At 46.0% G+C, this 25474-nt stretch overlaps 1 protein-coding gene across 3 annotated transcripts; it reads left to right on the top strand.

Annotated features, from left to right (window-relative positions):
- Nucleotides 1-1863: 1863 nt before the first annotated feature.
- LOC107312843 (ligand of Numb protein X 2-like) lies at nt 1864-24925 on the top strand. 3 transcript variants are annotated; one of them, XM_015860634.3, is made up of 10 exons: nt 1864-2068; nt 11180-11644; nt 13916-14160; nt 15398-15594; nt 16678-17046; nt 18690-18869; nt 19166-19340; nt 19504-19714; nt 22464-22622; nt 23108-24925. In XM_015860634.3, exons 2-10 carry the CDS (start codon nt 11256-11258, stop codon nt 23241-23243), a joined length of 2061 nt encoding a protein of 686 aa, XP_015716120.2. In that variant the 5' UTR covers nt 1864-2068; nt 11180-11255; the 3' UTR covers nt 23244-24925. The 3 variants fall into 3 exon arrangements, with proteins under 3 accessions (XP_015716120.2, XP_015716121.2, XP_085402309.1); XM_015860635.3 differs by having other exon boundaries at nt 1875-2068; nt 11183-11644; XM_085546183.1 differs by lacking the exon at nt 1864-2068 and adding an exon at nt 10801-10833.
- The last annotated feature ends 549 nt before the right edge of the window (nt 24926-25474 follow it).

Genomic DNA, 25474 nt, shown 5'->3' with positions numbered 1-25474 from the left:
TTGAGCTGCCTTTAATGCAAAATGTGTACATCTCAAACAGCACAAGAGATGCTATTCAAACACACACAACACATTAACTGATTGCACAACAATCCCATAAAGCAATCCATTTATGCTTTGCAGACCGAATATTCAACCATTGTTTGAGGAACACAACCTTCTTCACTGGGCTCAGTTTCACATTTAGCCACATTGGTACACTTTTGCTTGCTCCTGTAGTAGTAAGGAAGAACAAAATCCATCCACAGCCCCTGAAAAATAAATTAGATGATGGATGAACGTAAAGAACATGTGCATCTATTTTAAATATCTTTACATAATTTAAAATATATTTACAAATATTTTCACATGGGTTGTTTTTCTGATGGATTGGTATCCATCACATCCATTCAGGATCCCATTTCAACCACAAAGAGCTGCAGGCACAGCTAAGGAATGGCAGGAACAAGGAGCAGCTAGGAACCAGTCACACAGCAAAGGCTTTGTGTCATCAAGCCACAGCCTTATTTACAGCATGGATGCTTTTGCCTGGACTAGGAAATAAATTAATTTCAGTTCCTTACATTTATGCCAGCTCGGCAGCAGAGACCTGTATCCTCCGTGGTCTGTTTAGCAACTGTGACTCAGTGATCCCTTTATTGCAAAGCCAAACCAAAATTCCAGCACACTTATACAATAAACTTTCACCATATCTTAATTATACGTGGGCACGTTGTCCACTCCAAAAACCAGGTCATCAGACCTGATAAACATCTCCAGCGTGCACTAACCAGACAGAGTTCCTAAATTTAAAGGCTTGAGTCCAGTTGAAATTTCCTTGGGGTTTGTCTTCCCAATACTCCAAGTTCACCCACATGTTTCCTGTCCTCACCTACTGAATTGCAGGCTGAATGAATGAGACTGGTTCTGTGCTAAGGTCTGAACTTCTCTGCCACAGAGCATGGCCTAAGCCTTTGATTAGATGCAAGCCAGTGTTCAATACAAATGAATTCTAGCTTGACGGGCACAGACTCTGATGTGAGGTTGGCAGACAGTGTGGACACAGCCTGATGCCTCTACATGGGGCTGTGGTGCTCCTGAGTGAGCTGGCAAGGCGATGCAATTCCAGCAGTTACACAGCTCCAGCCTTCTGCTGACCTCCGTTCCTTCCCCAAGCTTCCACAAACTAGTGAGACACTGCAGAATAATAGAACCATTTGAGTTGGAAGGGAGCCTTAAAGTCATCTGGCCCAAGTCCCCTACAGTGAGCAGGGACACCTACAGCTCCACCAGGTGCCCAGAGCCCTGTGCAGCCTGACCTTGAGAGCCTCAAAGATCAGAGCACCACCACCTCTCTGTGCAGCCTGCTCTATACCACCTCACCACCTTCACTGTGGAAAAAAATCTTACATCCAGCCTTTGTTTCAGCCCAGGATACAACTGGCTCTCTGGGCTGCAAGGGCACATCCCTTCCAACCATTCTATTACTCTATAATTTCACAATTCAGATGATTTTACCTGAATGCCACAAAACTCCAGCCCCTACAGAAACAGACGAGCTCAGGGCCCTGAAAGCACTCACTCTTTTGATTTAGGTTTACTTAGCCATGAAGCATGCCTGAATGGAGGACTGGCATGCACTGCTTCTACCTGCGCTGCCCATCGCACTTGTTGATGTACTAAGCAAATAAATCCTCCCATAAGGTGCCGGTTTGGTTCAGTTTAACTCTTTGCCGGCCGAGCTGCCTCTTGCTATGTTATTGTACCGCACTACGGCCGCTCAGAGCTCCACACCTGTCCGCCTCAAGGAGGGGGGAGCTCCGCCGCCAGCCGAGGTGAGGCGGGAGAGCCGCGGCGGGGGCAGGGCTGTGGGCGGCCCGGCCCGGCAGGAGGAGGGCGGCGGGCGGAGGGAGTGGAGAGCCGAGCCGGGCGGGAGCACCTGGGCGGGCTGCTGTGCCTCCTCCTCACCTACGTTTCGACTTTCTTCCCCGCCCGGAAACTTGGTTCGGCAGCCGCGCCGGCCGCCGCCGCAGGCCGAGTTGGCGCCGGGCTTACTTCTCCTCTTCCCTCCCCGTCTCTTTCCCTCCAGGTAAGCGGCGGACGAACGTGGGGTTGCTTCTGGGCCGGGGTCGGGGACGGCGTTTCCCGGGGGCCGTGAGGGGCTGAGGGAGGGCGCTGCGGCCGGGGATCCTGCCCGCCCCGAGGAGCCCTCGCTGGGCCCGGCCGTGTCGGGCGGGGCTGGGAAGCGACCCCGGGTCCGGCCCCGTGAGGAAGAAATACAGTGGCCGGGTGTGAGGGGAGGCTGAGGAGCTGCGTTCATCTGATCCATGCGTTAAGTTGGCACATTCCTGATGCTGCATTGATAACGAATGCAGAAAAGCCTAATAAATAGCAGTGGTGATAATGGGCGAAGGAAAGCAACGTGACGGCGTGGACGTTTTGGGAATGCCTTGAAGGTAATGAGGTAATGTTCTGGAAGAGGCTGTGTGAGGGGTACGGTGGGACTGGGATGCTTTGATTTCAGCTGGTGATGCCCAGTTTTTCATGTGGGTTTCTGATAGTGTGTTGAAACAAGGTACAGTCCTGAAGTGTTCCACAGAATCATTTGAGTTGGAAGGGAACCTTAAATGTCGTCTAGTCCAGCTTCCCTGCAGTGAGCAGGGACACCTACAGCTCCATCAGGTGCTCAAAGCCCCGTCCAGCCTGACCTTGAGTGTCTCAGGGATGGGCTACCACCACCTCTCTGAAACCTGCTCTAGAGCCTCACTGCCCTTATTGTAGAAAAGAGTTTCTTTTAGTGTGAAACCATTTCCCCATTCCTATCCCAGCAGACCCTGCTAAAGAGTCTGTCTTCTTTTTTATAGCCCCCCCAGCCTTCTAGATACTGAAAGGCCACTCTTAGGTTCCCTTCTCTTCTCCAGGCTGCACAGCCCTGGCTCATGCTGGGCTGTGCTCTCCTGACATCCCCATTCCTCTGCTATTACCCTCACTTTCAGCTTCAGGCAGAAAAGAGCGGTGCCAGTGGGGAGATGGCACAGGAGAATTGTCCCCCTGGGTGTACTAGGGGCTGTATGCTGGGCCTGGAAGCACACTGCCAGCCCTTCTGCTGATCTGTGGTCCCACTAAGCACTTGGGATCCAAAATGAGTACTTTCCTGTTGCTTACCAGACCTACAAATGAGTAATGCTATTAGTTTTCTGCTCCTGTTTTACTGCCAAGGACCAGAACCGTGTAAAGGCTCCTTAGAAAACAGTATTCCAGCCCAAGGGCAGGTAGTAAGTTTTGTGAGAAGTCTCTGCTGTGTCAACAGTATGTTGGCACCAGGTGACAGCACACAAGTCAGCCCAGGGAGACTCATGTCACTGTCATAAGGTCCCAGAGGAGTCTAGTCCAGTCCTTTGGCTTTTGGAGACTCCAGAGGAGCCCTGGGTTTGGGTGGCACTATATGGAGTACAGGACAGTAGTTACCCTGCAGCAGCAATGCCAGCTGTGTGCCGTGCCTTTGAGGGACAGCACTGAGGTTTGTCCTTGGTGCTTGAAGGCCAGAGTTCCTTGGCAGTTCTCCAGTAAAAGAAAGCAGATCGTGCACATGGCTCCTCCAAAACAAAACTTCTAAGTTGCGAGCTGAAACTCTTCATGCCTGAACTGCTCTTGTACAATACTGCTAAGCAGATGTAGAATGTGCTCTGCTGATAGGGGATGTCAGTGGTCACGTTTATTGCCCTTCCCGATGAAGTTTGCTGCCTGAAGAAGCTCATGAAGTCAGAACAGCACCAGTGCTTGTGCAGGGAGGAAAAAGGAAGGGGGGTTCTTCAGCTGAGGATGGAGCAAGGAAATATCAGGTCAGTCTTTTGTGGAATTAGTTGGAATACAGCCGTGCTGGAAAACCACACCTCTCTTACCTTCCTTGCTGTGTCTACCTTTGTACACAAGCATGATGCATATGTAACTCATTTAAATAACGGAGATGTACTGGCATAAAACTTCACTGAAATGGAATGGAGAGAGGGGACCTGTGGTTGCAACCAAAAGGAAGTTTCTCTGTTGAAAAAACAGGCTTCTTTTGAAGTTTCTTCCCAAAAGAAAATGAGGGAAGTAAGAGCTGAGAAACAAACCCAACCACCTGGTGTGAGGAATGAGAGCTGCAAAAGGTGAAGGAGTTCTAGAAGGAATCTGGTGGCTAAAGGACCTTCCTCTGCTCCATAAAGCCATGAGGGTCAGAGATACCTGATGGAACAAGTTGAGGATTATTGTGCATACGTGAGTGCCAGCTGAATGGAGATCCCAGTAACGTCAGTTAGCACTTGTAATTAATGGTTTCATAAGCAATGATAGTTCTGTACTTCCCGAAGCACAGTGACTGCCTGAATTGACCTGTTCATGAAACTGTAGAGTCCTCGGCTTAATAGTAGGTGACCAGAATAAAGTACCTGTTGTTCACGAAGCACTCGCTGCTGTATTTTTAACCCTTCGGTGTGCACTGCCACGTATTTCTTGTTTCCTGCACTGAAAGCAAAGCAGAAGTAGAAACAAAATTGCTGAAATTGCAATACCAACTTGGTTTAGAAAATAGAGCTGCATCATCTCATTCCAACTGTGTATTTCTTGTGAGAGTGGTTGCAGCTGTTTGATGGGCTGGAGTGTGTTTTGTTGGTACATTACAAACCCCTCTTGTTTGGCCTTTCCTTCTCAGCTTACTCATACAGTTGTTAGGAATCGTGTTTGACAGTCTCCCATCGGTTTATATGCCTTGATTTATAGCATGCAAAATGTTGCCGGAGGCTGAAACTTGCCTTGGAAGTTTCTTGAAAGGAATTGAGTTTAAAACCTTTCGGTATATTGGATGAGAAATTGTCCACGTGCCAGTATGCCATGAACTATTGGGAGCGTCTGAGGGGATTTAGGTGACCACAAGTAGTGGGAATTACTGTGCTACTCCAGGCTGAAAGAAGGGAAATGGAATCAAGCTGGAGGAATGTGAAGAGACAATCAGCAGCTTGCATGTGTGGGTTGGTTTTATGTGTAGGGCTGCTGCAGAGGGTCTTTGTGCAGATCTTTTTGATGACTATATTGTTCCTTATTTGGAATTGTCTATGGAAGGGAAGTCGTGGAATGGACTTGTTTAAAGGAAGTGTTGTCTACCATTGTCTGCTCTTTGCCTGGGCCTTAAATGGTGCAAGCTTTGCAAACAGCTGCAGCAGTGTTTCTCATTAAGAGCCCACTGTGTGGCAGATAAGACAGGGGTTGAGATGAAACATAACCTTCTTCTCTGAGAACTGATGCTCGTCTCTGCCATTGCTCCTTTGGTGACTGGTGTAACTTTGGATCAGCCCTATTTGTCAAGTTCTCAGACTTAGTAACCTCTGCCCCTAGACTAATAAATAACAAATACATTCTTCTCATCTAATAAGCCCTTCTGTGGGTCTGTAAATAGAAGAAGGGGAAAAAAAAATCCCAACCAGCAACCCCTGCCTTGGGAGCGTTGAGTCTGGGGGATATCCTTTGTTAAGCGATGTCATTTGAAGTGGACAAGAATTGCTGTGTGATTATTTCAAGTAGGATGCCTAGAAGTAAACGATCTTCTAGTCCTTTCTGTATATGTGACTTAGGAAAAGAAGAGCTCTCCTATGAGGTTAACACCTGGCTGCCAGAGCTGAGCAGGGGTTTGTTCACTGCTCCTGTCTGGTGCTCCACCTGAGGTCGTGCAGGGGCAGCTGCCTGCTGACGAAGGAGGGATGGCACTGCTGCTGCTTTGCTTGTGGGTGGTGGGAGGACTTCGGTCAGCAGGGCTGTTCCAGCTCTTGAAACTGCTGAGGAGGCCACGCCAATTTTTTACATTATTTTTAGAGCGGTGGAACATAGATAACGATTTACTCATAGTGTAAATATGTACCTTAAAAAGTTAAGATAACAGTGGTTCTTAAAGACCTATTTCTCATACCAACTTAGAGGCAGCACTGAATCAGGTTAAGACTTGAAAAGAAAGTCTCTTTCTGGTTTGTTCCCCCTAAGCAGTGAGGGGTGTTTGATTTAAGTCTGAAGACAACTAGGTATAACCAGGAGAAATGTGGCAAAAATGCATCTTCAATTGCCTGTGCAACCGTGCTTAAGCTTCTGAATCCATAATACAGATGTCCTAAGCAATAGAATTCGTATGCTTAAAACAAGCTGTAATGTTGTTCTTTAAGTCTTGAGTTATGTAGTCCTTAATGAAAAGATACTTCATATTTTTCCCTCCACTTTCCTGTAGTGCCTTTGAGCTGCCCTATGTGGGTGACTGGTTGTATCCTGCCTGCCCGTGGGCTGGCGGGAGTTTAAACTGCTTTCAAACCTCCCTGCACACCCTGAGGAGCTGCAATGAGAGCTTGTGGTCTGGGGAATTAGTTAGGTTTTCTTTTTGTTTAAATGAAGATAACTTGTTTTCTTTCCCCTTTAGCGTGATCTGATGGGACGTAAAGGGAGCTACAAACTTAATTATCTTTTAATTCAGCTTCTTAGTTAGTTGGAACATGCTCGGGCTAGATGGTACTTTGCTCTCCTTTTGATGAAATGTGCTCTTACCTTGTGAAGGGAAGTTTGTTCTCTTGTGTGCTGGGCAGGGTGAAATGCCCGGCTGCTGCCTGCTGCTATCAAGGGATGCTTTCATTGGCTGTTCCAAGTGTACTGTAAAAGAAACACAACAAAAGTGCTGGTGTAACTGAGACCCACATTTGCCTTGGTGCAGGTAGCTAAAAGTTTACTGTTACTTTATCCTGCAATAAAGCCGTAATCAGATGTTTCTAATGCAAGTGTGACAGAGGATGAATGCTTTGCTTTCTTACAAGACAGGTGAGGCCTAGAACTACAGAAATGCCCTATGTCTACCCAAGGCAGTCTCACTCCTCACACTGCTTATAATTATATATGTTAATGTCTGTCCTAGTAAGGATATTTAAACACAGACTTTAAAAACACGCAGTTGTATAATGCGCGGTTTGCTTCTTCTTCCCTTATGGACTAGGCATAGAAAGCGTCCGCTCCTTTTCTGACCTGCATTCTATGACACTTAGTTCACAAATACACAATAGCGTACAGGTTGCCATCAGGCTACTGCAAGAACAGTAGCTATCAGGGTTGGCCACTTACCAAGGCTTGTACCTGGGACAAGCTTCTGCATGTTACATGCTTATTTCATATTCTGTAAACCCTGGTGCTGTTTTCTTTCCATAAACAAGGACTTCTCAGGTAGACACGGTGGTGTGTGATGGAATAGGAGTGCCTGGTGTTCGTATGACATGGCATCTTTACCTCTTGTCCTCAAAAACCCAGCTCTTAGGAAAGTGTGTGTTGCACCAGATATTTAGATGAGCCTCAATCTCAACATCAAATCTCCTCCTTTGATTTGGCTTGTGGCTTTTTGCTTCAAGTGCAGGAGAAGGTTATTATACGTTAGATCCTTTCTCCTTAAAGCATAGTAATGGATTCCCCCTTTCTTTGGAGAAAACCTTACTCACAAATGTCTAATGCGTTTTAAGGGATGGAGTTGTAGGTAGTTGCCCAATTCAAAGCGTAGGTGAGATGGGGGTGGAGGTCGGGGTATTTAACTTCCTAGAGAGTGATTATTAGATGCAACAGGAAAAACAAAGCACACAAAGAAAATACACACGTGCTGCAGGCAATGAAGATCCCATAGAAGTCTGTGTGTTGTATTCTGCAAAGAAGCAAATTGATTTAACTGGTAAAACAGAACCATCTGCATAAGCTTCGCGTTCCTGTGACCATGAAGCAGGCAGCTCGCGTGTTTGTGGGGAAGAAAGGGTGTGGAAAGGAGGGTGAATGTAGTGGAAGCATCAAACGAAGGTGAGAAAGCATCAGAGATGTAAATAAAACAGCAGATTAAATTCCAGGCAGTCCAATAAGCACTGAAATGCGAGGGCTTTAGAATAAAGCTTGTGTTCAGGTTTATGGGTAAGGAAGGAGCACAAGCGATGGGAGACTGGCAGTCTGTGTTGAGATGGAGTGCAGCAAAGCAGCCTGAGTGTGGAGCTCCTCGTTGAAGCATTCAGGTAAGTGCTGAGCAATTCCTCTCCCAGGTGCCTCATTAGGAACCCTTGGCTTGAAGGCAAGGTTAATCACAGAAGGGGTTACTTCTTGTATAGCTGGACAGGCCTCTTGTTTACAGCAGCTTTGGTTTCATACTTTTACTTTCAGTGGCCTAATCTTCAGCAGTATCAGAAAGTAAGAAGGAAAGGCAATAGGGCTCTGTGTTATCACCTTCGTAAAGTGCTCTGGCATTTGGTACTGTGCCTTCTGGAAGAGGCAGCCAGCTGCAAGTATTGCTTAGGGAGATTTGATGTTTCAGCACTTATCTTCTGGTGACCAGTTGGAAACTGAAGCAAGTTTTGCAGTGTTTTGTGTCCGTTTTTCTTACAGCTTATAGTTAAAGCACTGGGTTTGCTCTGTTAGGATCCACCACGAATTTGCTGCTTTGCTTTATGTGATCAGATTGCTTTTAGTCAGTGCCCTCCTGGTGTGTGCCCTTGGTTGTCATAACCCAGAATGTGCTGCCTTTGTTTTGTCCACCTCCTGAAATTAATTGTGTTGCCTTTACGTGGAATGTCGTATTTCCAGTCTCCCAGGGAAATGCAGTCATAAATATAATAACTGGCGTCATTATCGCACGCAGATGTTACTCAGCCGGGTACATGGGCCATGCGCCCTTCATCCCAAAGTCAGCTTTTATAGCCGGGCTGTCAGTATCAACATGTGTTAACTCATAAGCGACAAAAAGCAGCATGAGAATGGCAGGGGTTGCCGGGGTGGTCCGGCCTTCAGAGGCCAGAAAGTGCAGCAGAAACTACAATAGATGGAGTGGGTTTCCAGCTTCGCTAAACAGCTGGAATCCTGGGAGCTGGCAGCAGGACAGCTGGAGCTGGGCTCCTCCTGAGCATCGGGCTGCTGTGCCTGTTGTGTTCAGACACTGCATTTTCCAGACACGGAAGGTCTGCCTTGTTGCGCAGTAGTCATCTTTGCTGAATAAGACGTTAGCAGTTTGCCTCGTACAGAACATCTGCTTTCTGGCTGAATCACTGAGCAGGCGGCAGGCTTGTTTGAGCCTGCTGCCCTCCCCGAGCTGCTCGCTGCCTCTGCCTCGCCGAAGGCTGTGTGGGATGGGTTTTCATCGTGGCTGAGGTGCCAGGCCCTGCTTCCCTGCTGGCTGCAGGAGGGTCCTCCTGGTGGAAAGGGCGGTGGGATAAAAGGAAAAGGTTCTTTGGCACTTTGGGATGAAACCTTCACGCCTCGCTTTCAGGAATCTGGGCTCGCAAGGACGAAACAGAGAAGAAAAGTGCAGTAAGATTTTGGTGATGCTTTTATCTTCCACGAGTTCTGAAGTGACTCATAAATGAGATCATCACACATAACTTTAGGCACAGAAAGCAGAGTATGAATTTGGTAAATAATGCGGTGTCCTCCTCCTTTCCCCCCCATTTAGAAGCTGTTTATCAGCAAAATTACCATCGAGTTTGTTTTCACTGAGGCGAGTTGTTTAATCACTTGCCAAAATCTTATGCAAATACTACAACCCGAAGCACAAGTATTTTGTGTTGGTAGGTGTCAGCCTTGGAAGCTTCCTTAAGTGCGGGTGCTGAGCTGATTGATCAGCATTGGCAGGTGATTGATGCTGAAATGTTTCCTTTTCACGGGCTTCGGATCCAGTTTTCAGCAAGAAAAACAGCGGAGGTGTCTGAGTCTGGTTCAGGCAGGTAAAGAACAGTGGGAGGGCAGGGCACATCTGCTCCTTTTTGTGGGTGAGAGTTAAGGATTGAATGCAGTGATAAAAGCAGGGGCTGCAGGCCCGATGTAAGCCCCTTCCTGCGGGGGAAGATGCTTTCTGGCTCTATTTGGTGCCTCCTTCCCCCTGCAACTGCCACCACCTCTCTGTAACTTTGCTCGGGAAATCACTCGTTTCTGCTGGTGATATATTATCCCTTTAATTAAATAGATGACTTATGCTTCACAATGAATTGAGGTGGAATGATGTATGTTTTTTTATTAGAAACCCATGACTAATTTTTTCTGGCTGTTCTTGCTATCTTATTGTTCTTGCCTACCCTCCCGCAGTGTCGCTGCTGTGTGCCAGCCGTGTCCTCCAGGCACTGGTGCAGACCAGTGTTCGCTCTTGCTTTTAGGCTGTTACCTGTTCCAGACAAAGCAACTGCTTTCAAGCATTTTCCATTTCATCACGGTTGTGCTTTTATTTCTAAACGAGGATTTTTTTTAATTGGACTTATAAAACCCAGTCATATAACTTCATCTAGTACCACATCCCCAGGTTAAGAGTCCTCCTCCTGCAGCAGTAGCTCTGCTAGCAAACTCGGGTGAATTTTATATTTAATTAGAAGAGGTGTGATTGGAGACACTGTTATTAACATCAATACAGCAGCAGCTGCAAGGAGCTGGGTTTGTCCCTTACCTCCAAACCTATAAGAAGCTGAAGCTCGAGCCTTTGTTTTACATTACAGCCAGCTCTGACACGTGCTGTATTCATGGCTTTTCCCCCCTTAGAAAACTTGAGTCTTTTCATAGAAAATATGTTTCCGTGGGTAAATTTAGGCATGGATGAGAAGGGAATAATGCGTTCTTTGTTAACGCTGATGTTTTGAGGAGGGAGTTGCTGAAGAGGAAGGAAATACGGCTCAGATTTTTTTTTGTTTCCTTTGAAATTTCTTCCTCTTCTTCTTCCTCATCCTCAGAGCAAAAAAAGACCAAACCAAAAATCCAGCCAATCCAAACTGATCTGTCACCATACGTATCTTACAAATGGATAACATTCAGTGTCTGGATAACATTCAATGTCATCTAAAAAGCTCCAGGGTAAAAATGGTCCAAGTCAAAGTGATTCTCTCAGGAATGTGCAGTATTTATCTCAGCTTTTCCAGTTCGTACCTTTAGGGGGGTTTTACACGCCCTGTGTCACTGTTGCATGTAAAGTAATTTCAGCTTCACTTCATCCACTTAAACATTTTTGCTGAATCGGGTCCTTGTGATCTCTCATCCTTGGGTTGATCATTTACAGGATCTCGCTGCAAGGAAGAACTCTGAAGGGGGTGGTGGGGGTGAGAATATCGGGCAAACTTAAGGTGGGAAGGCAACTTAATTTTTAATTGGCTCCATCGCGAGCTGGCAGTTGGCTGGAAATCTCTCTTTCTCTTCTTTTCAGCAGAGGAACTCTGCCAGACAGCTGCTACGGGACGCATTTCCTTCCTGCTGCCCTGGGAGTGCACTTCCTGGCCACCATGGCTGATCCCGCAGCAGAAGAGCAGGCACAGCACGGTGCTGAGCTGTGCTGTGAATGCGGACAGTTCCACCTCTTGCCGGACAATCATCTCTACAACTTCCAGAATGAAGTGGACGATGAACTCATTTGCCATATCTGCCTTCAGCCTCTGCTCCAGCCTATGGACACCCCCTGTGGACATACGTACTGTTTCAAGTGCCTTGAAAACTTCATGCAGGAGTATAACTTCTGTCCTATGGATCGGAAGAAACTCTCTCTCCAGCAGTGCCACAAGTCCAGCCTTCTAGTCCGAAACCTGTTGGATAAGCTGGTCGTCATCTGTCCGTTCAAGGCAGAGTGTCAGCAGACAATGCAGCGGTGTGAACTAGAAGCTCACCTGCAGAACAGGTGCTTTGCCTTTACCTCGTGTTATCACTCCTTGCATCATACCATCTGTCACTTGTGCTTCTGAGCAGAAAGTTGTTTAGATGGGGACAAAATGGGACAGCAGAGGTGAGGTGACAGCAGGCGAGGCCAGAAAGGTGGGGGTGTGTGAAGACATTATAATTATGAGCTAGGGAGGGAAGCTCCCATGTGCTACAGGGCAAAGGTTGAGATCTTTCCTTGCCTTCTTGCAGGCAATTTGTCTATGAACACAAAACCACTCAAACGTATATAAATTGTGTGTCCTGATCTGGGGAGCCTGTTTGTAAACAATTACAAACATGCATATTCCTTCTTTCACTTGCATAGAAAAGAAAGACAGGCACTAAGTCAATACTCTGGAGGCGAGGGATCCTGCAGTGTTACCAGTTTAATTGGTCCAATTAAGATGCGCAATGTATGTCTTTGATCCAAATAGTGTAAGTCCCTCCAAGCTGTGCATTATGCAGTTGCTGAATCACCTACTTATAATTCCATTATCCTCTCATTCTTCTGCTGAGAAAACGAAGCACATGAAAGATACATTTTTCCCTTTGTGTAGAGAAGGAGGTTTTTTTTCTTGCACTTGAGCAGAGATGTGTGGGTACTTCCATTGCTGGCTCAGCTGGTGGCAGGCAAAGTTCTGTAGCTTTGAAAGAAGTGCCAGTGACAGAGGTCTTGCCATGTTATGGAGTAACATCTGTTCCTAGTTAATGATTGCAGGAAAGGGAGCTAAGTGCAAGCTGTACTGCAGGCGGAAACAGATCTTCGTTGGTAAGGTGTACTTTTCTCAGTGGGTATTGAGAAACTCAACTTGTTTCCCTTCAGCTGTGTTGTAGCTTTTTGAGTCGGTGCTGTATGTTATAAATAGGTCACCCAGGTTCCAGTCGGGCACATACCCTTTGCCGTTCTTGCCTGTCTTTGTTATCACAAGCTGAGAGCTCCTGTTAAGAGACAGGGACAGTGATGGAAGATGCCCTGGGAAAGCTTACATTGTACTCTGTACTGCTTTCTCATTACCATCAGGGCTGAATGCTGGTGCTGAAGACAGGGCTGCCTAAGTAGATGTGGTGCAGCATGGCCAGAGCAGGGCTGGGTACAGAGCTGAGGGGTCAGTACCTTCTTCTGAGCTCCATTGGTCTGCCCTGGTACCAGTAAACTTCTGTCACTTGCTAATCCCTCTGATACATGAGTTACAATTTGGAGAGGGAGGCACCCTTCAGTGTTTATGTTGAAGGTCTGACTGGAAACGGTATCCTTCGCATATACAGTTCTTAGCATCTCCAGTGGGGATGGAGCAGACTTTGGGCTGCAGCCGTTGTTCAGATGGAAAGTCTTAAGAGGGTTGTGCACAAGTGGGTCAGCTGGCTTCTGCCTGTAACTTTTAGGGTCATCTTGTTGGCTCCAAGCAACAGATGACCAGGGACACACTGGAGGAAGTAGCACCTGGGTAAGGCTTGTTTATCCAGAATGTAAATAGAGTTTAATTTGAAAAGTGACTGGTAAACACCCAGTACTGCTCATGGCTCTGAAAGTGACGCTTTTGCATTCATCACCCTCCTTACCTGCTACTTTTCTGTAAGCGCTTTTGATAAAAGAGCTTGTTTTTCCTCACTTGTTTTTGCTGAGATAGCTCCGGTGTAACTGCATACAGAGCACATTTTTTTGAATGCAGAATTACTCCTTGAACCTCCAGGTGGGGAGTGGTCAGTGGGAGTAAAGCTTCTGTGAATTGCTCCCATTCATCCTCTGCGTGGTCTGGAGGCCAGGAGCTGCCCGAGGGTCAGGCCTCGTTTAAGGGAGAAAGAAGCGAGCTCTGCTCACTGCTCTCCCATGTTACCGGCTCGTTAAAAACAAAGCTTGATTCAGGGCTGAGCTTGAAATTCGAGTCACTTCCTTTGCATAAAGTTACAGTTCATCATCAGCTCTAAAAGCGCAGAGCTAAGTGTTTGCTTATGTTTTAAAAGAGGTATTGTCTTCACTGAGAGTTTGCCATGTAAATATTTAGCAAGAGTAAGTCCTCTTCCTATTGCTTTTTTTTTTCTTTTTAATATTGAGCTTAATAATTTTGAAAGTAAGTAGTCCACTCTTCTGCTTATGCAAGTAGAAGCTGAAAGTGGAATGAGAATTACTTCAAGCGTCTGTGATATAAGCTCAGCAGCTGCTGGGATCCTGAACATACTTTGCCTGCCTTTGTCACTCAGAGCCTACGTGTGCTGGCTCAGCCACTTACAGTCACTGACAATCTCCCTCCAGGTGTCCTGGTTTCAAGAAATACAAATGTGAACTACAACGGAAAAGGAGTCCTGTTTCCAAAGGGAAGGAAGAGCCCCTCACCAAGGTGGAGACGACCACGGCCAGGGATCCAGAGGTACCCAGGGATCCGGAGGTACCCAGTGGAGGATCCACGCTTGTAGCGGAAAGCTCCGCAGCTGCTGTGGTATCACTGGGGACTGCGGAGCCTGGACTGGTTAACCCAGCTTTTGAGGAGATTGAAGAAGGTGAGAGTTTGATAAACAGATGTAATTATGTCATTACATTCATAATATAGAACGAGGTAATTATTTCAGACGCTTCAGTTTTTCAAATGTCACCAGTGTTGTTTGATATCCTCCCTTCCCTCAGCTTGTTCTTGAAGATGCAATGCACATCCGATGGATGTATGTGGAAGGATCTGCTCAGGAGCATAGAGCTGCCAACGCAAAACAACTCTTGAGATCTCAGGCTGCAGTCAATGTTCTATTTGCAGTTTTCTTTGCAGAAACAAGTGCAGTTTCTCTCAATGGGAACATGCAGCACTAAAGGCACTTATAGAAGCCAAATAATCAGTAATGAGGGAAACGCTCCAACTTCTTAATCTTGTTCAGAAAGTTAAATATACAGTTGATTTCCTGGAGTGGTCAGTATCTCCCTAACAGTACAAAGCAAGTGTGTTTTTATAGCCTAGCCAGGTTCTGGATCAGTAGTTGGTTATGAAACCCTTGCAGATAAAAGTAACCATCTGCACTGCAGCCTAGAACCTCTTGTGGCAATCCCTACCAGAAGGCAGGAGCATGGAAATGTTGGTTCCTTGTTTCAGAGTGTGTCTCAGTTTCCAGGTGTGCAGAGACTGGAGCTGGGTTCTTGTCTGCTGATGTGCTGTTACACAGGTCAGCTCAGTTATTGGTTGGCTTTTTCCCTGAGTACACTTGGAGCAGATTTTGCATCTTTAGTATGAGAGCTGCAGTTCACCTTTGCAGTCAGTCTGCTTAGCTTCATTAGGGTGCTGGGCTTGCCTAAATGCTGCAGTGCTGGTACTTTTAAAATGACTTGCTAACAACTACTTTCATCTTCAAAGTGTCTGAGAAGCATTGCTTAGGCTTCAGGAGGCTGTGAAATAGGTAAACATTACTTCTGTGTTATAGGAGAGATGGGAGAAGAGGAGGAAAGGAAATTAGAGGAGGGAAGTTGCAGTGAAGTGCCTGTGGTAGAATCACCTCATGACAGACCAGTAATTATAGCGTGGCAGTCCCCTTCCTAATGGGTGCTGTGGAATTTGGGATTAGTGCATGTGTGCTTCTAGGAGTCCAGCTGTCACAGCAGGAAAAAGAAATCTCTAAGTGAAACATACTGAATGCCCTGTAGTAAAAGATGCTACTTTTGAACACAACATGCCAGTGTTTAAAGTCTTGTGGGGCCATGTGGGGGTAGGTTCCATTCACGTGTTATTTATTTTTCCTCTTTGATTTCCACCCTCAGATGTCCCTCAGAGAGCCAGCCCTGTGGCTGAAACGAGCACCATCGAAATTCACCGAGAAGATCCAGAGGAAGAGCTTGGGATGAGAATAGTTGGGGGTAAGGACACCCCGCTAGGAAACATTGTCGTTCAGGAAGTCTTACGGGATTCTGTCATTGCTGCAGATGGAAGAATAGCACCTGGGGACCATATTCTTGAGGTATGCAACCCTCCTGTCTCATTGCTTTTAGTTTTTAAAGCACTAATCAGATGCATCTGTCAATAGTATCAACTGTCTCCTGGAGGTGAGAAGTAGATTTGTGGATCCTTCTGATCCCTCAAGATTTTCAAATTCATACCATTTTGTATAAAGATAAAAGATCTTTACATGATTAATTGCACCCAGTAGCACCATTTCTCTCCATTGGATTGTGCTCTAGCTTGGAGGTCATAGTTACTTGCTTTACTGTGTTGCTTAAGCTGCATTTCATTAATGGGCAGGCTGGAAGTTTAAGACTTTACAACTCAAAGTTAACATCATGTATATAACGTGAGTAATAAGGAGCACCAGCCTTATACCACGCTGACCCATAGCCAAATTTAGTTTCCAAATGAATCCAACGTGCCATTATGCTTGTTGTATTGTGCTAACCAAGGTGAGAGAGGCTTATCCATGGCACTAAAGCCTACATGCAGAAAAACTGTTAGCACCTTCCGGCTATGGCTGCCCGATCATCTGTCAAGCCATAGAGACCTAATTATCCTGTTGGGTTGTGGATGTCAGTAATGACTGGCAGCCTTGTGCACAAGAGGCTGATTGACTCTCCAAGTTGGTTTGTTATGCAGACCAACAACACAGCTCCTGTTTGACCCAAACTGTACACCTTTCAGTCTGGACTGAACCATCATTAGAGCAGCTCCCCACACTTAGTAGCCCCGATGCCATCCTGAAAGAAGGACACTACAAAATCTCATGTGACAACAGACAAAGTGAAAATCAGCTTCTCAGATTTCCTTTGGTAAAAGCGTGATTAGAGTGATGATTCCAGAAGTTTTATAGGGTGTGGGCTGCTCTCCCAAGTGAGAGGTGGGTAGTCTCCAATTTAGCACTTCTCCTCCAAGAGCACATTGAATGCTGGAAGTTAGTGGAACTCTGCTCTCTAATGTGCATGAGGAGCAGCTGCTTCAGTCACGGCATTGAATAGAGGTTGTGCATCCTGTCTCCAGCTTTGTGATGTTCTGCGTTGTAGACAGCGCCTAAATTAAGTAGGTCCTGATTAGGGACTCTGGTTTGTTTTTCTAGGTGAATGGTGTCAACATCAGCAGCGTGACTCACTGCCAAGCTGTGTCCTTCCTGCGCCACCCAGGTCCTGTTCTCCACCTCATGGTCCTGCAAGAGAAAGGCTTTTCCAATAAGACTGCACAGCAGGACTCCACTTCTGCTACGAATCAGGAAGTGATCCATGTCACCTTGATAAAGAGAGACCGATCCGAGCCCTTGGGAATCAAACTGATCAGGAAGACGGATGAGGCAGGGATTTTTATTCTGGATCTGTTAGAGGGAGGTCTGGCAGCCAAAAATGGGAAGCTGAGTCGGAATGACAGAGTCCTGTCTATAAATGGCCAGGATTTGAGGCAAGGAACACCTGAGACTGCTGCACAGATCATCCAGGTAATTTATAACGCGGAGAAGTTGTGTGGCTAATGATACTGCAGCTTCCTGCATTGATGGCAGGGCTCCTGCTCTGACCCAGGGGCTAACAGAACATGCTGGAGCAAACTGCCTTCCTTGAAATCTCCTTCTGGGAAAGTAACTTCTGTGCAGATGTGTGGGAAACACTGCTTCCAAACAAAGATAAATGTGAAGAGTGGGAATACATCATGAGTCATCTGACAAGTCTGAAGTGAGGCAGTTGCTAGTGGCATGTAAGCTTAGCCAAGGCAATTGGAATTTCTTTGTGGTGTGGTAGTGTGGAGAGTTCCTTGAAGAATAAGTATTTGTATGTGCTGTGTAGATGCATCCATCACAGAAACCAGAAGAGATTAGGGCAGCTTGTGCTTTGAGCAGTGAAACTGAAGATGTTTTCCAGACTCCCTCCACACCACCTCTCCAAGCAAACAGCATCTCAGACTAAGAACTTTTTTAAATGACAAAAAGGGCAGGGAAGTGGTGGCCTTTTCATTCACTGTAGGAATCTGTTCGTATTGCAGCATGTCAAATGTTTTGGTGAACAGAGCAGGTTAGGAATATTGGCTGAGGAACAGGGATTGCTATGTGTGCAGTAGATGTCGTGTAGATCAGCTTTAAAATCCTTTATCTTCCCAGGCAGTGACCTCCAGTTTCTCTCTTTATCTGAAGATCCTGACACAATGCATCTGATCACATATTGTTTATATCCTGGGAAGGATCTGAGGTCAGCAGAGTGAGGGAGAGCCAGTTCTCTTCCTTCTAATTAGCAAAGAAGAGGAGAGTACAGTGGAGTGGGAGAATAGAACAGTAACAGCAGGATTCCAGCACCGAGATCTTTCTTTCTACTGTATATGTGATTCCATACTATGAGCTATTAGAATTTTTATTCTTGCTGTTGTATTTCTGTAGTTGTGTGGAGGTATAACTTCTGTATGAGGAACTCGATCCCACTGAGATCAGTGTCTCAGAACTGGCTTTGGTGGCTTTGGGAATTTAATACAACAACAGAAGCAAAGCAGTTGATGCAGTCCCTGTTCCCAGGCCGTGGGATATGCTGCTGCGTGGTGCTGTGGCACCAGAGGAGTGGGATTCCTCTCCAATAGTGAGAACAGCAGCTGTACTTCTCTCATCTGTTGCAGGAAATGCCCCAAGCAAGCGCAGATGTCTTACCCCAATGGAGTCCTTCACAATAAGGTTTTGTTGGATTAATTCAGTTCGTTCTTTCAGATAGAAGAGCAGTAACAATAGTGAATGCTTTTCCTGTAGATCTGCCAAGGCCAGATATACAGATGGTTGAATTTGTAACTAGCAGCAATCTTAGGCAAAAGGTCAGATCTTCAGGTATTTGGAGACAAATGGGTGGGAGAAATGCTAAACACAGATGTGACATACAGGCTGGGAGGGAAGGAGCCTTAACAAGTTTCTTTACAGCAATAGAAAAAGCATCCATTACTTTTATCATGGTTGTCCATTGTGCGGATTGGTCATTCTAGCTGTTTATTTTGTGTTGCAATACATTATTCTTGTTGCATGTACCAAAATGGAGAAAGCAATCGTCCTGTTTTGCCTTCTTTTGCTTGACTTGGCCTTCTGATGGTCTCAGATGTTCTTTTTGCTCCTGACAGACCAGCGAATCCAGAGTAAACTTCGTCGTCCTGAGGCAGCCAGGTGTGCAGCTGTTGGACCCAGGGGAAGATGGCAGCACGTCAAACAACAGCAGCAGCAGCAGCGGAGGAGGAAGCCCAGTGCATCACCGGAGGAGACTAGACCAGAGTCACTACAGACGGAAGTCCAACTACCAGAAGGTCAGCTTGGAAATAACAGCAAAAGCACTGGTTACTCCTGGTCTAACAGATCTGTTATGTTAGCTCTGTGACAGTAATTTATTATATGAAACTGATTAGTAGCTCCTTCTCTTCTTGAGCTATTGATGAGCAGTGTGTTTGTGGCTGTTGGCACTTAAAAAACCTCTGCGTTTGTCATCAGTATCACCGAATGTTCTGAGTTAAAGAAACAGTGTTGGGTTATTTTGTTCTGGTTCTGAACTTTTCATGTTAACTGCATTAATGAACCTGTGTATTGTATTGCCGTTTCATTGTAGGAGTTACCTCCAGGATATATAAGTCATGAAAAGACAGTTGCAATAAAGAAGGAACCAAAGGAATCCCTAGGAATAACAATTGGAGGTGGACGAGATAACAAAAACAAGCTCCCCATATATGTTACAAGTGTGCAGCCCATCGGGTGCCTCTTCAGGGATGGCAGAATCAAGCGAGGTAAGGACATTCAGATCCTTTGGAGGCTGGGAACTGTTTTTAAGCAGAATTTGGATTTAGATAGTAAAGTGATATTGGAATCAGGGTTCCATGTGAGACCTTGAGGCAGGAATGTGCTTCACAAAACAAGTTTTGCAATAATCCCATTTTATTTAATCAACAGGAGATGTACTTTTGAGTATAAACGGCATCGATTTGACTCATCTGAACTACTATGAAGCTGTCTCAGCACTGAAATCTAATGCAGCCTCCCACTCGGTCATACTGAAAGCCTTGGAAATCCTTTCGGCAGACCCCACAGATCTGTGTCTGGACATCAGTGAGCGGGGATTCAGCTGGTCTCCCCTCTGGATCACATGGCTTGGATTGCCAAGGTACGTTAGTTCAGTGATCTCAGTCACAGAGCTGACTTCAACACTAGGAATGAACTTATTTGTGGGTTGGCTTGGAAGCATTGCCAATATCCTTGTTAACATTAAGTCAGAGGAAAGCCTCATCTGCCAGGGTGATCACAGCACAATGAATGCATGAAGAAGTTCAGCTTTCTTACAGCATTATCCCTTGTTTTTCCACTCTGTTGCACACTAACAGTGTTTCAGAAGTTTCTGAAAACCTTTTTTCTTTTTTTCCTTCTCTAAGAGAAGCGACAGGAAATGGAGGCACTGGCTTTATATTTAGTCAGTGTAGAACCAGTCCCTTCTGAAATGTCGCTAGCTGAAATCACTGTGTCTCTTTCTGGATGTCATTACAGAGGCCAGCAGGTATCTGTGCTGCTTTGCAGTATCTACTATGATTATCTCATTTGGAGGAACTCCTTCAGTCTAATTCTTTCTGGCTGTTGTAATTGTGTGATCTTCAGTGTGAAGCATAAGCCATATTGAATTGCTGAGTTTCCTTGCTGCAAAGCTTTGGATCATTAACTCAGCAAAGATTTCAGCAGCACTGTGGTATGTTCCATGTTACAGAGCTGAGATGTCAAACTTACTTTCTGCCTCCCTTCTGGTGAGGCAGACCTCTTGTCTGCTCACTTCTGTGATTTCATGAAAGTATATTCAGCCAGAAAAGAGAGAATCTGTTGTCATTTCAGGTAACTGGAGAGGGAACGTGCAGAAGACGAATGTAGAACAGTAAAGCCAAACCCTTTTGTGGGAAGCTCAGATTATTTATAGCCTTGTTTCTTTAGGCACCTGAAAGAAGAAAGACTAACAAGCCTCTTGTTATGTTACTCTTATGTTACTTAGCAGCCTGTAAGCACTAAACAAAACAGCCCAAGGAAGGCAGCTTTGTGTCTCAGGTGACCGACTTGGCTTGTGCTCAGCACAGTCCTCTAGTTTCCTCCGCTCTCCCTCAGAATCAACTCGTCCATTCTGCACATGCCTGCTGGGAACCAGTCTGAGCCACACCTGGATAGCCCAAACCTGGGTACACATCCTCAGCTGCCAGCAGGTGCTTGTTCCTCTCAGGTGCTCCAGAACTGAAGTACAGCCAGGAAAAAGTGGCCATACCTTCCCTCTTCTTCCTTCCTCCATTTGTTTTGTTTGGATGTGTACTGGTTCCCAGCATCACCACTTCCTGCTGCAGGGACTGAAGTCCACTCTTCAGCCTCTGGGAACTTGCCTTCATTTCAAGCACAGACTGACATTACCTGCTGTTTGCTGCTGGTAATAATGTTGGCTCCCCCTTCCTTTGCCTGTTAGAAGGTCTCACTTCTGAAGCAGGGAGCAATGATCTCAGATGCCCTTTCTGTTCTTCAGGCTTCTTTTCTTGCACTGACCTTCAGGAGTTGACAAGAATTTTCTTCTTGTATCCAGTAGTAAAAATGGCTTTTTCTTTCTCATCTGTTTTCCCACCTGCTTGTAATAAGATCTGGTAGCAATTGGTGTGGAAGCTTTAACTCAGTGCTGATGGCATGTAGGATTTTGGTTATGTTCAGCAATTTTTTTCAGCTACTGCTCTGATCCCGAAGTCCTTAAATCCTTCTCAGAGGAAGCTTTTATGCTGAAAGACGAGTCAAAGTCTAGCTCAGGGCTAGAGAAGAACGCTCAGTTGTTACAGCGCTTGAGCCTTGGGTGTTTAATTCCAGCCTTGGTTCTTGTATCTGTGGGTTATTTTCTTTACATCAAATGCTGTCAGGCTGCCTCACTGAGTGACACGCTGGCTCTGAGCTGCACAGCCCCTGTAGCCCATCCTGCAGAGCCTGGGTTATGTGCCAGGCTGCTGGTGCCGAACAGTTCCAGGAGATCACAGGAGGATTCAGGAGGTCCTGTATCTTTCTTGGGATGCCAGGTGACAGAATAACAGGAGTATCTTGGCCACTCCTCTGAAAGGAAAAACACTCCATGCTCATAAGGCCACTTGGATACCACAGCATTTGGTGTGTAAGCTTGGGTCAGAGCTTCCACCCTTGCCTCTGGCCATACATGCCTGATGAAGCTGCAGCCATCTGTGCTGCTGCAGGGATGAGGTGGGAAGCTTCTCTCTCCAGCCCCAGGCAGCAGGGCCTGGTGCCGACATTCCGGCTTTTTTCTCTTGTAACACAGCTGTGGGAAACTCTGCTGCCCCCATAGACTTCTACTTTCTCCATTGTTTTGCCTAGTAATCTGGTGGTGGTGAGTGTTCCGGGTTAATTATATACTACTAATTACTGCTGTTTGAATGGGTATCATGATCACTGTATGTGTCACAGAACGTAGCTAAGGAGCTTTGTTTCTTCGTGATACTGTGAGACCAGTTACTCATAGTATAAAACGCCAACTCAGAATGTGCTGTTGGGGATCCTAATTCATTGCTCTTGGAATCCCGGAGATTGAGTTATCCTCTCTTGCTCTGTATTTATTACCTGACCATTGGCCTGTGCTTCTGCCACACCTTCAGATGCCTTGGGAGGGCCTGGCATGTGCTCGTGCTGCAGGCTCAGAGCACAAGCTCTGTTAGCACTTGGTTATTGTGTTCTCCATTGCCATGTGCCTCGGGCTCACTGGGAAGGCAACTCACGGAGTGGGGGTAGCATGATGTGAATTCATGCACTTTTCAGGTCACAAGAGAATGTGAACTTCTGGTCAGGTGGCTTTCCTTGAAACACGTTTACAAACATTCTGAGTTTGGCTGTGCCTGTCTTTGCAGCTACCTTCACTGCTGTCAAGATATTGTCCTTAGCAAAGGCAACCAGGAAAGCTGGGGCTTCAGCATCGTTGGAGGCTTTGAGGAGAGCAAAGGAAACCAGCCTTTCTTCATCAAAACCATCGTGCCTGGGACACCCGCCTGCCGCAATGCAAGGCTCAAGTGAGTGTGAACCCTGCTGTGCTTCCTGGGGCTGGAGGCAGAAGCACCATTTCCCTGGAGGTTTTTGACTGGCTGAACTTAAGGACTTCTAATCCACAGCTGCTCACTGAGGCAGTTAATAGTGTTACCAAAGCCCTATATTAATGAGTGCTTTTTCTGTGAAAGCACAACTGCCTACTAAAGGGAATTAAGTGTTATATTTTAAAAGGCTGTAAAAGGCTTCGATTGAGTCATTAAGAAGAGCTAGAATGGGGATGTTCCAGATTAACTTCAGAGGCTTCTGAGTAAAAAGGTTTATGTGGTGAGTAAAAAGAATTACAAAGACAATCTCGATGCAAGTAAGAAAAGCCCTTCCATAGAGCAAATGGCAGGGAGCCTTGTGCCCCGTCAGTACTGCAGAGGGCAGAGTGGTGAGCAGCAGTGCTGGAGCATTCCACAAACACTGCTGTGTTACCTCTAGGTAATTTTTTTGTCTTTCTGACTAGGTGTGGAGATGAAATAGTGGCAGTCAATGGAGTACCAGCCGTTGGAATGAGCAACGCGGAGCTAATCCCGATGTTGAAGGAGCAGAAGAACAAAGTGACACTTACTGTGGTATCCTGGCCAGGGAGCCTCGTGTGAAAGCTGTGACAAATCAATCACGCCGCAGCCTTAAGGATCATCCTTGGTATTGGACATCTGCTGACCACACTGAGCTAAATGTGACAGACTGAGGGAACGCTGCACTCTTGCTATCCAGCGTATTGTGTTATGACAAGAACTTTCACTTCATTTCTGGAGAAAACATTTCTTTACAGCGTGGAGGCCACTGACTGACTGGTAGATTCAAAGCAATGGTGACTCAGGACAGTTGCAGCTTCTTGGACTCACCAAAGCTTGTTAGCATCGGTGCTGCAGAGAAAGCTGGTTCTCCAGTGTTTCTCTGCAGCTCACCCATCTTTGCTTTGAGGCATTTTCTTTAGTTTTAGAGCTCCTCTTTCCATGTAATGTTTTGAGCAGGTTGAAACGGCTGTGACTGCCCTGTTTCACCCGCTAGTCTAAGAACACCATTAGGCTACCACTCTACCTTACTGCCATACTGGACACGGAGTCATTTGATATGTTTTTAAAAGCCACTAATAAATCTGTGAGGATGCAGTCCAATTAAGCAGCTCTTGTAGCCCACAGCTGTATGTTCTTAGGCTGCTTTGATCTACTGAATGTTTTTATACATCAGAGAAGTCTGCAGCTCACTGCTGGCTGCTGAACAGCTGCCAGCTGAGCAGGGCAGGGCTGTGTTGACTCCTATGATGGTCCTATCACCAGGTAGCGGAGATGAGGAACTCAAGTAGTTTTCCTCAACTTCCTCAGCTTGATGTCTCTGGTTTTAAGACTTGATGAGTGACCAGCTTTTCCCAGAGAAGGCAGATGGCTGAGAAAGCAGGTTTGTTGATGAGCAGCTGTCTGTTTCTGCTCTACCTTTCATGGAGCCAGCTCAGACTGTCAGATTAATCCAAGGAGTCTCCTCTGTAAAAATGCTCCCTAGAATGAATGTTTTAATTCCTTGTAGTAGCAAACAGACTGCAGCTATGCACCCATTGTCCTCAGCAATGCTTTTCTTAGGGCTGGCTATTGGTAACTGGCTATTAGAGCAGAGTGGACCTGTTTCTTGCTCGATGATTGAGCTATTTACGCACCGAGTGACTTCACTTCCTCTGGCTGTTAGCTTAAGGCAGCATACAGCAGGCCCCGTTATCAGAGCCTGTTGTACAGAAATAGTTTAAGATCCATTTGTCACAAAAGCTCCCCAGGCACGTGGGGTGGCCTCTCCACTTGGCCAATAAATGCAGCTACTGTCTTAAACAGCAGAAAGAACGGGGCCAGCTGTTGCTGTTAGCAAACAGTCAGAGTAAAATGATTCTGGAGTCAGAATGTGCCTGTGCAAAATGAGTCCCTTGAGCTGCATCTGACAGAGGTGAAACGTTTTGGTCTCCTTCATGTCGTGATAGAGAATCTGTGCCTGATATGGAACAGTGAACATTTACCTAGGTGGAAAGAGGGCAGTTCTTACTGAGGTGTAACAAATAGGGCTTGTATAAAGGATGGTAGGAAAAAGCCATGCAGGAGGTGGTCAGACCTTTTAAATGAAGGGTATGCTGCAGAAGTCAGCATGACTTTTACTATTGCTCCATCTCGTTTCAAGGTGCCTTTAACTTCACCAAAATGTCCTCATAATTAAGTACTGATTGCAAGATCAGCTTGTTCATAGATGTTGAATTTGTTTTGATGTCTTTATAAATTATTCTAATATTACTGAAAACCAACATGGATTATGGGTGCTTGTTTTTCTTTTGCTTTACCTTCTTGCACATCAGCTCGTGCCCCAGAACAGGTCACCTCAGTGCTGGGCTTAAAGGCAGTTTAAAGGAGGTTTTGCAGCTGACTTCCGCTTCTCCTGGGATAGGAGCTGGGCTACCCAGAAATATGCTGTGATTGGAGAAAGAAGAACAAAACCAGCTCTCCTGTGCTCTTTTCCCTCTGTTATCTCACTGGTGCCCAGGGGGCTCAGAACAGGATGGACTGAAAAAGCCAACCCAGGGAATAAAAGCTTTATGGAATGAAGCTTAACTCCCTGATCTCTTGTGAATATTGGAGTCACCGTTCAGTAGCCTCAGGGAACGTGACGTGAAACTTGCAGCAGTTACTTGGAGTAAGCAAAGATTATTTGCAAAGCTCCGTCTTTATAAATCTCTGATACAAAGGCAAACATTTCACCCCTATTTATTGCAGTAGAATAAAACTCTTAGCCCATCTAATATCAGTGAAAGGCTCATGTCTCTCTTTGGGAGGACATTCACCAACAATACATGAGG

Source organism: Coturnix japonica, chromosome 4, assembly GCF_054131305.1.
Source record: "Coturnix japonica strain WE chromosome 4, WE-NBRP24, whole genome shotgun sequence".
Classification (NCBI taxonomy): Eukaryota; Metazoa; Chordata; class Aves; order Galliformes; family Phasianidae; genus Coturnix; species Coturnix japonica.
This window is presented reverse-complemented; position numbering and strand designations above follow the sequence as displayed.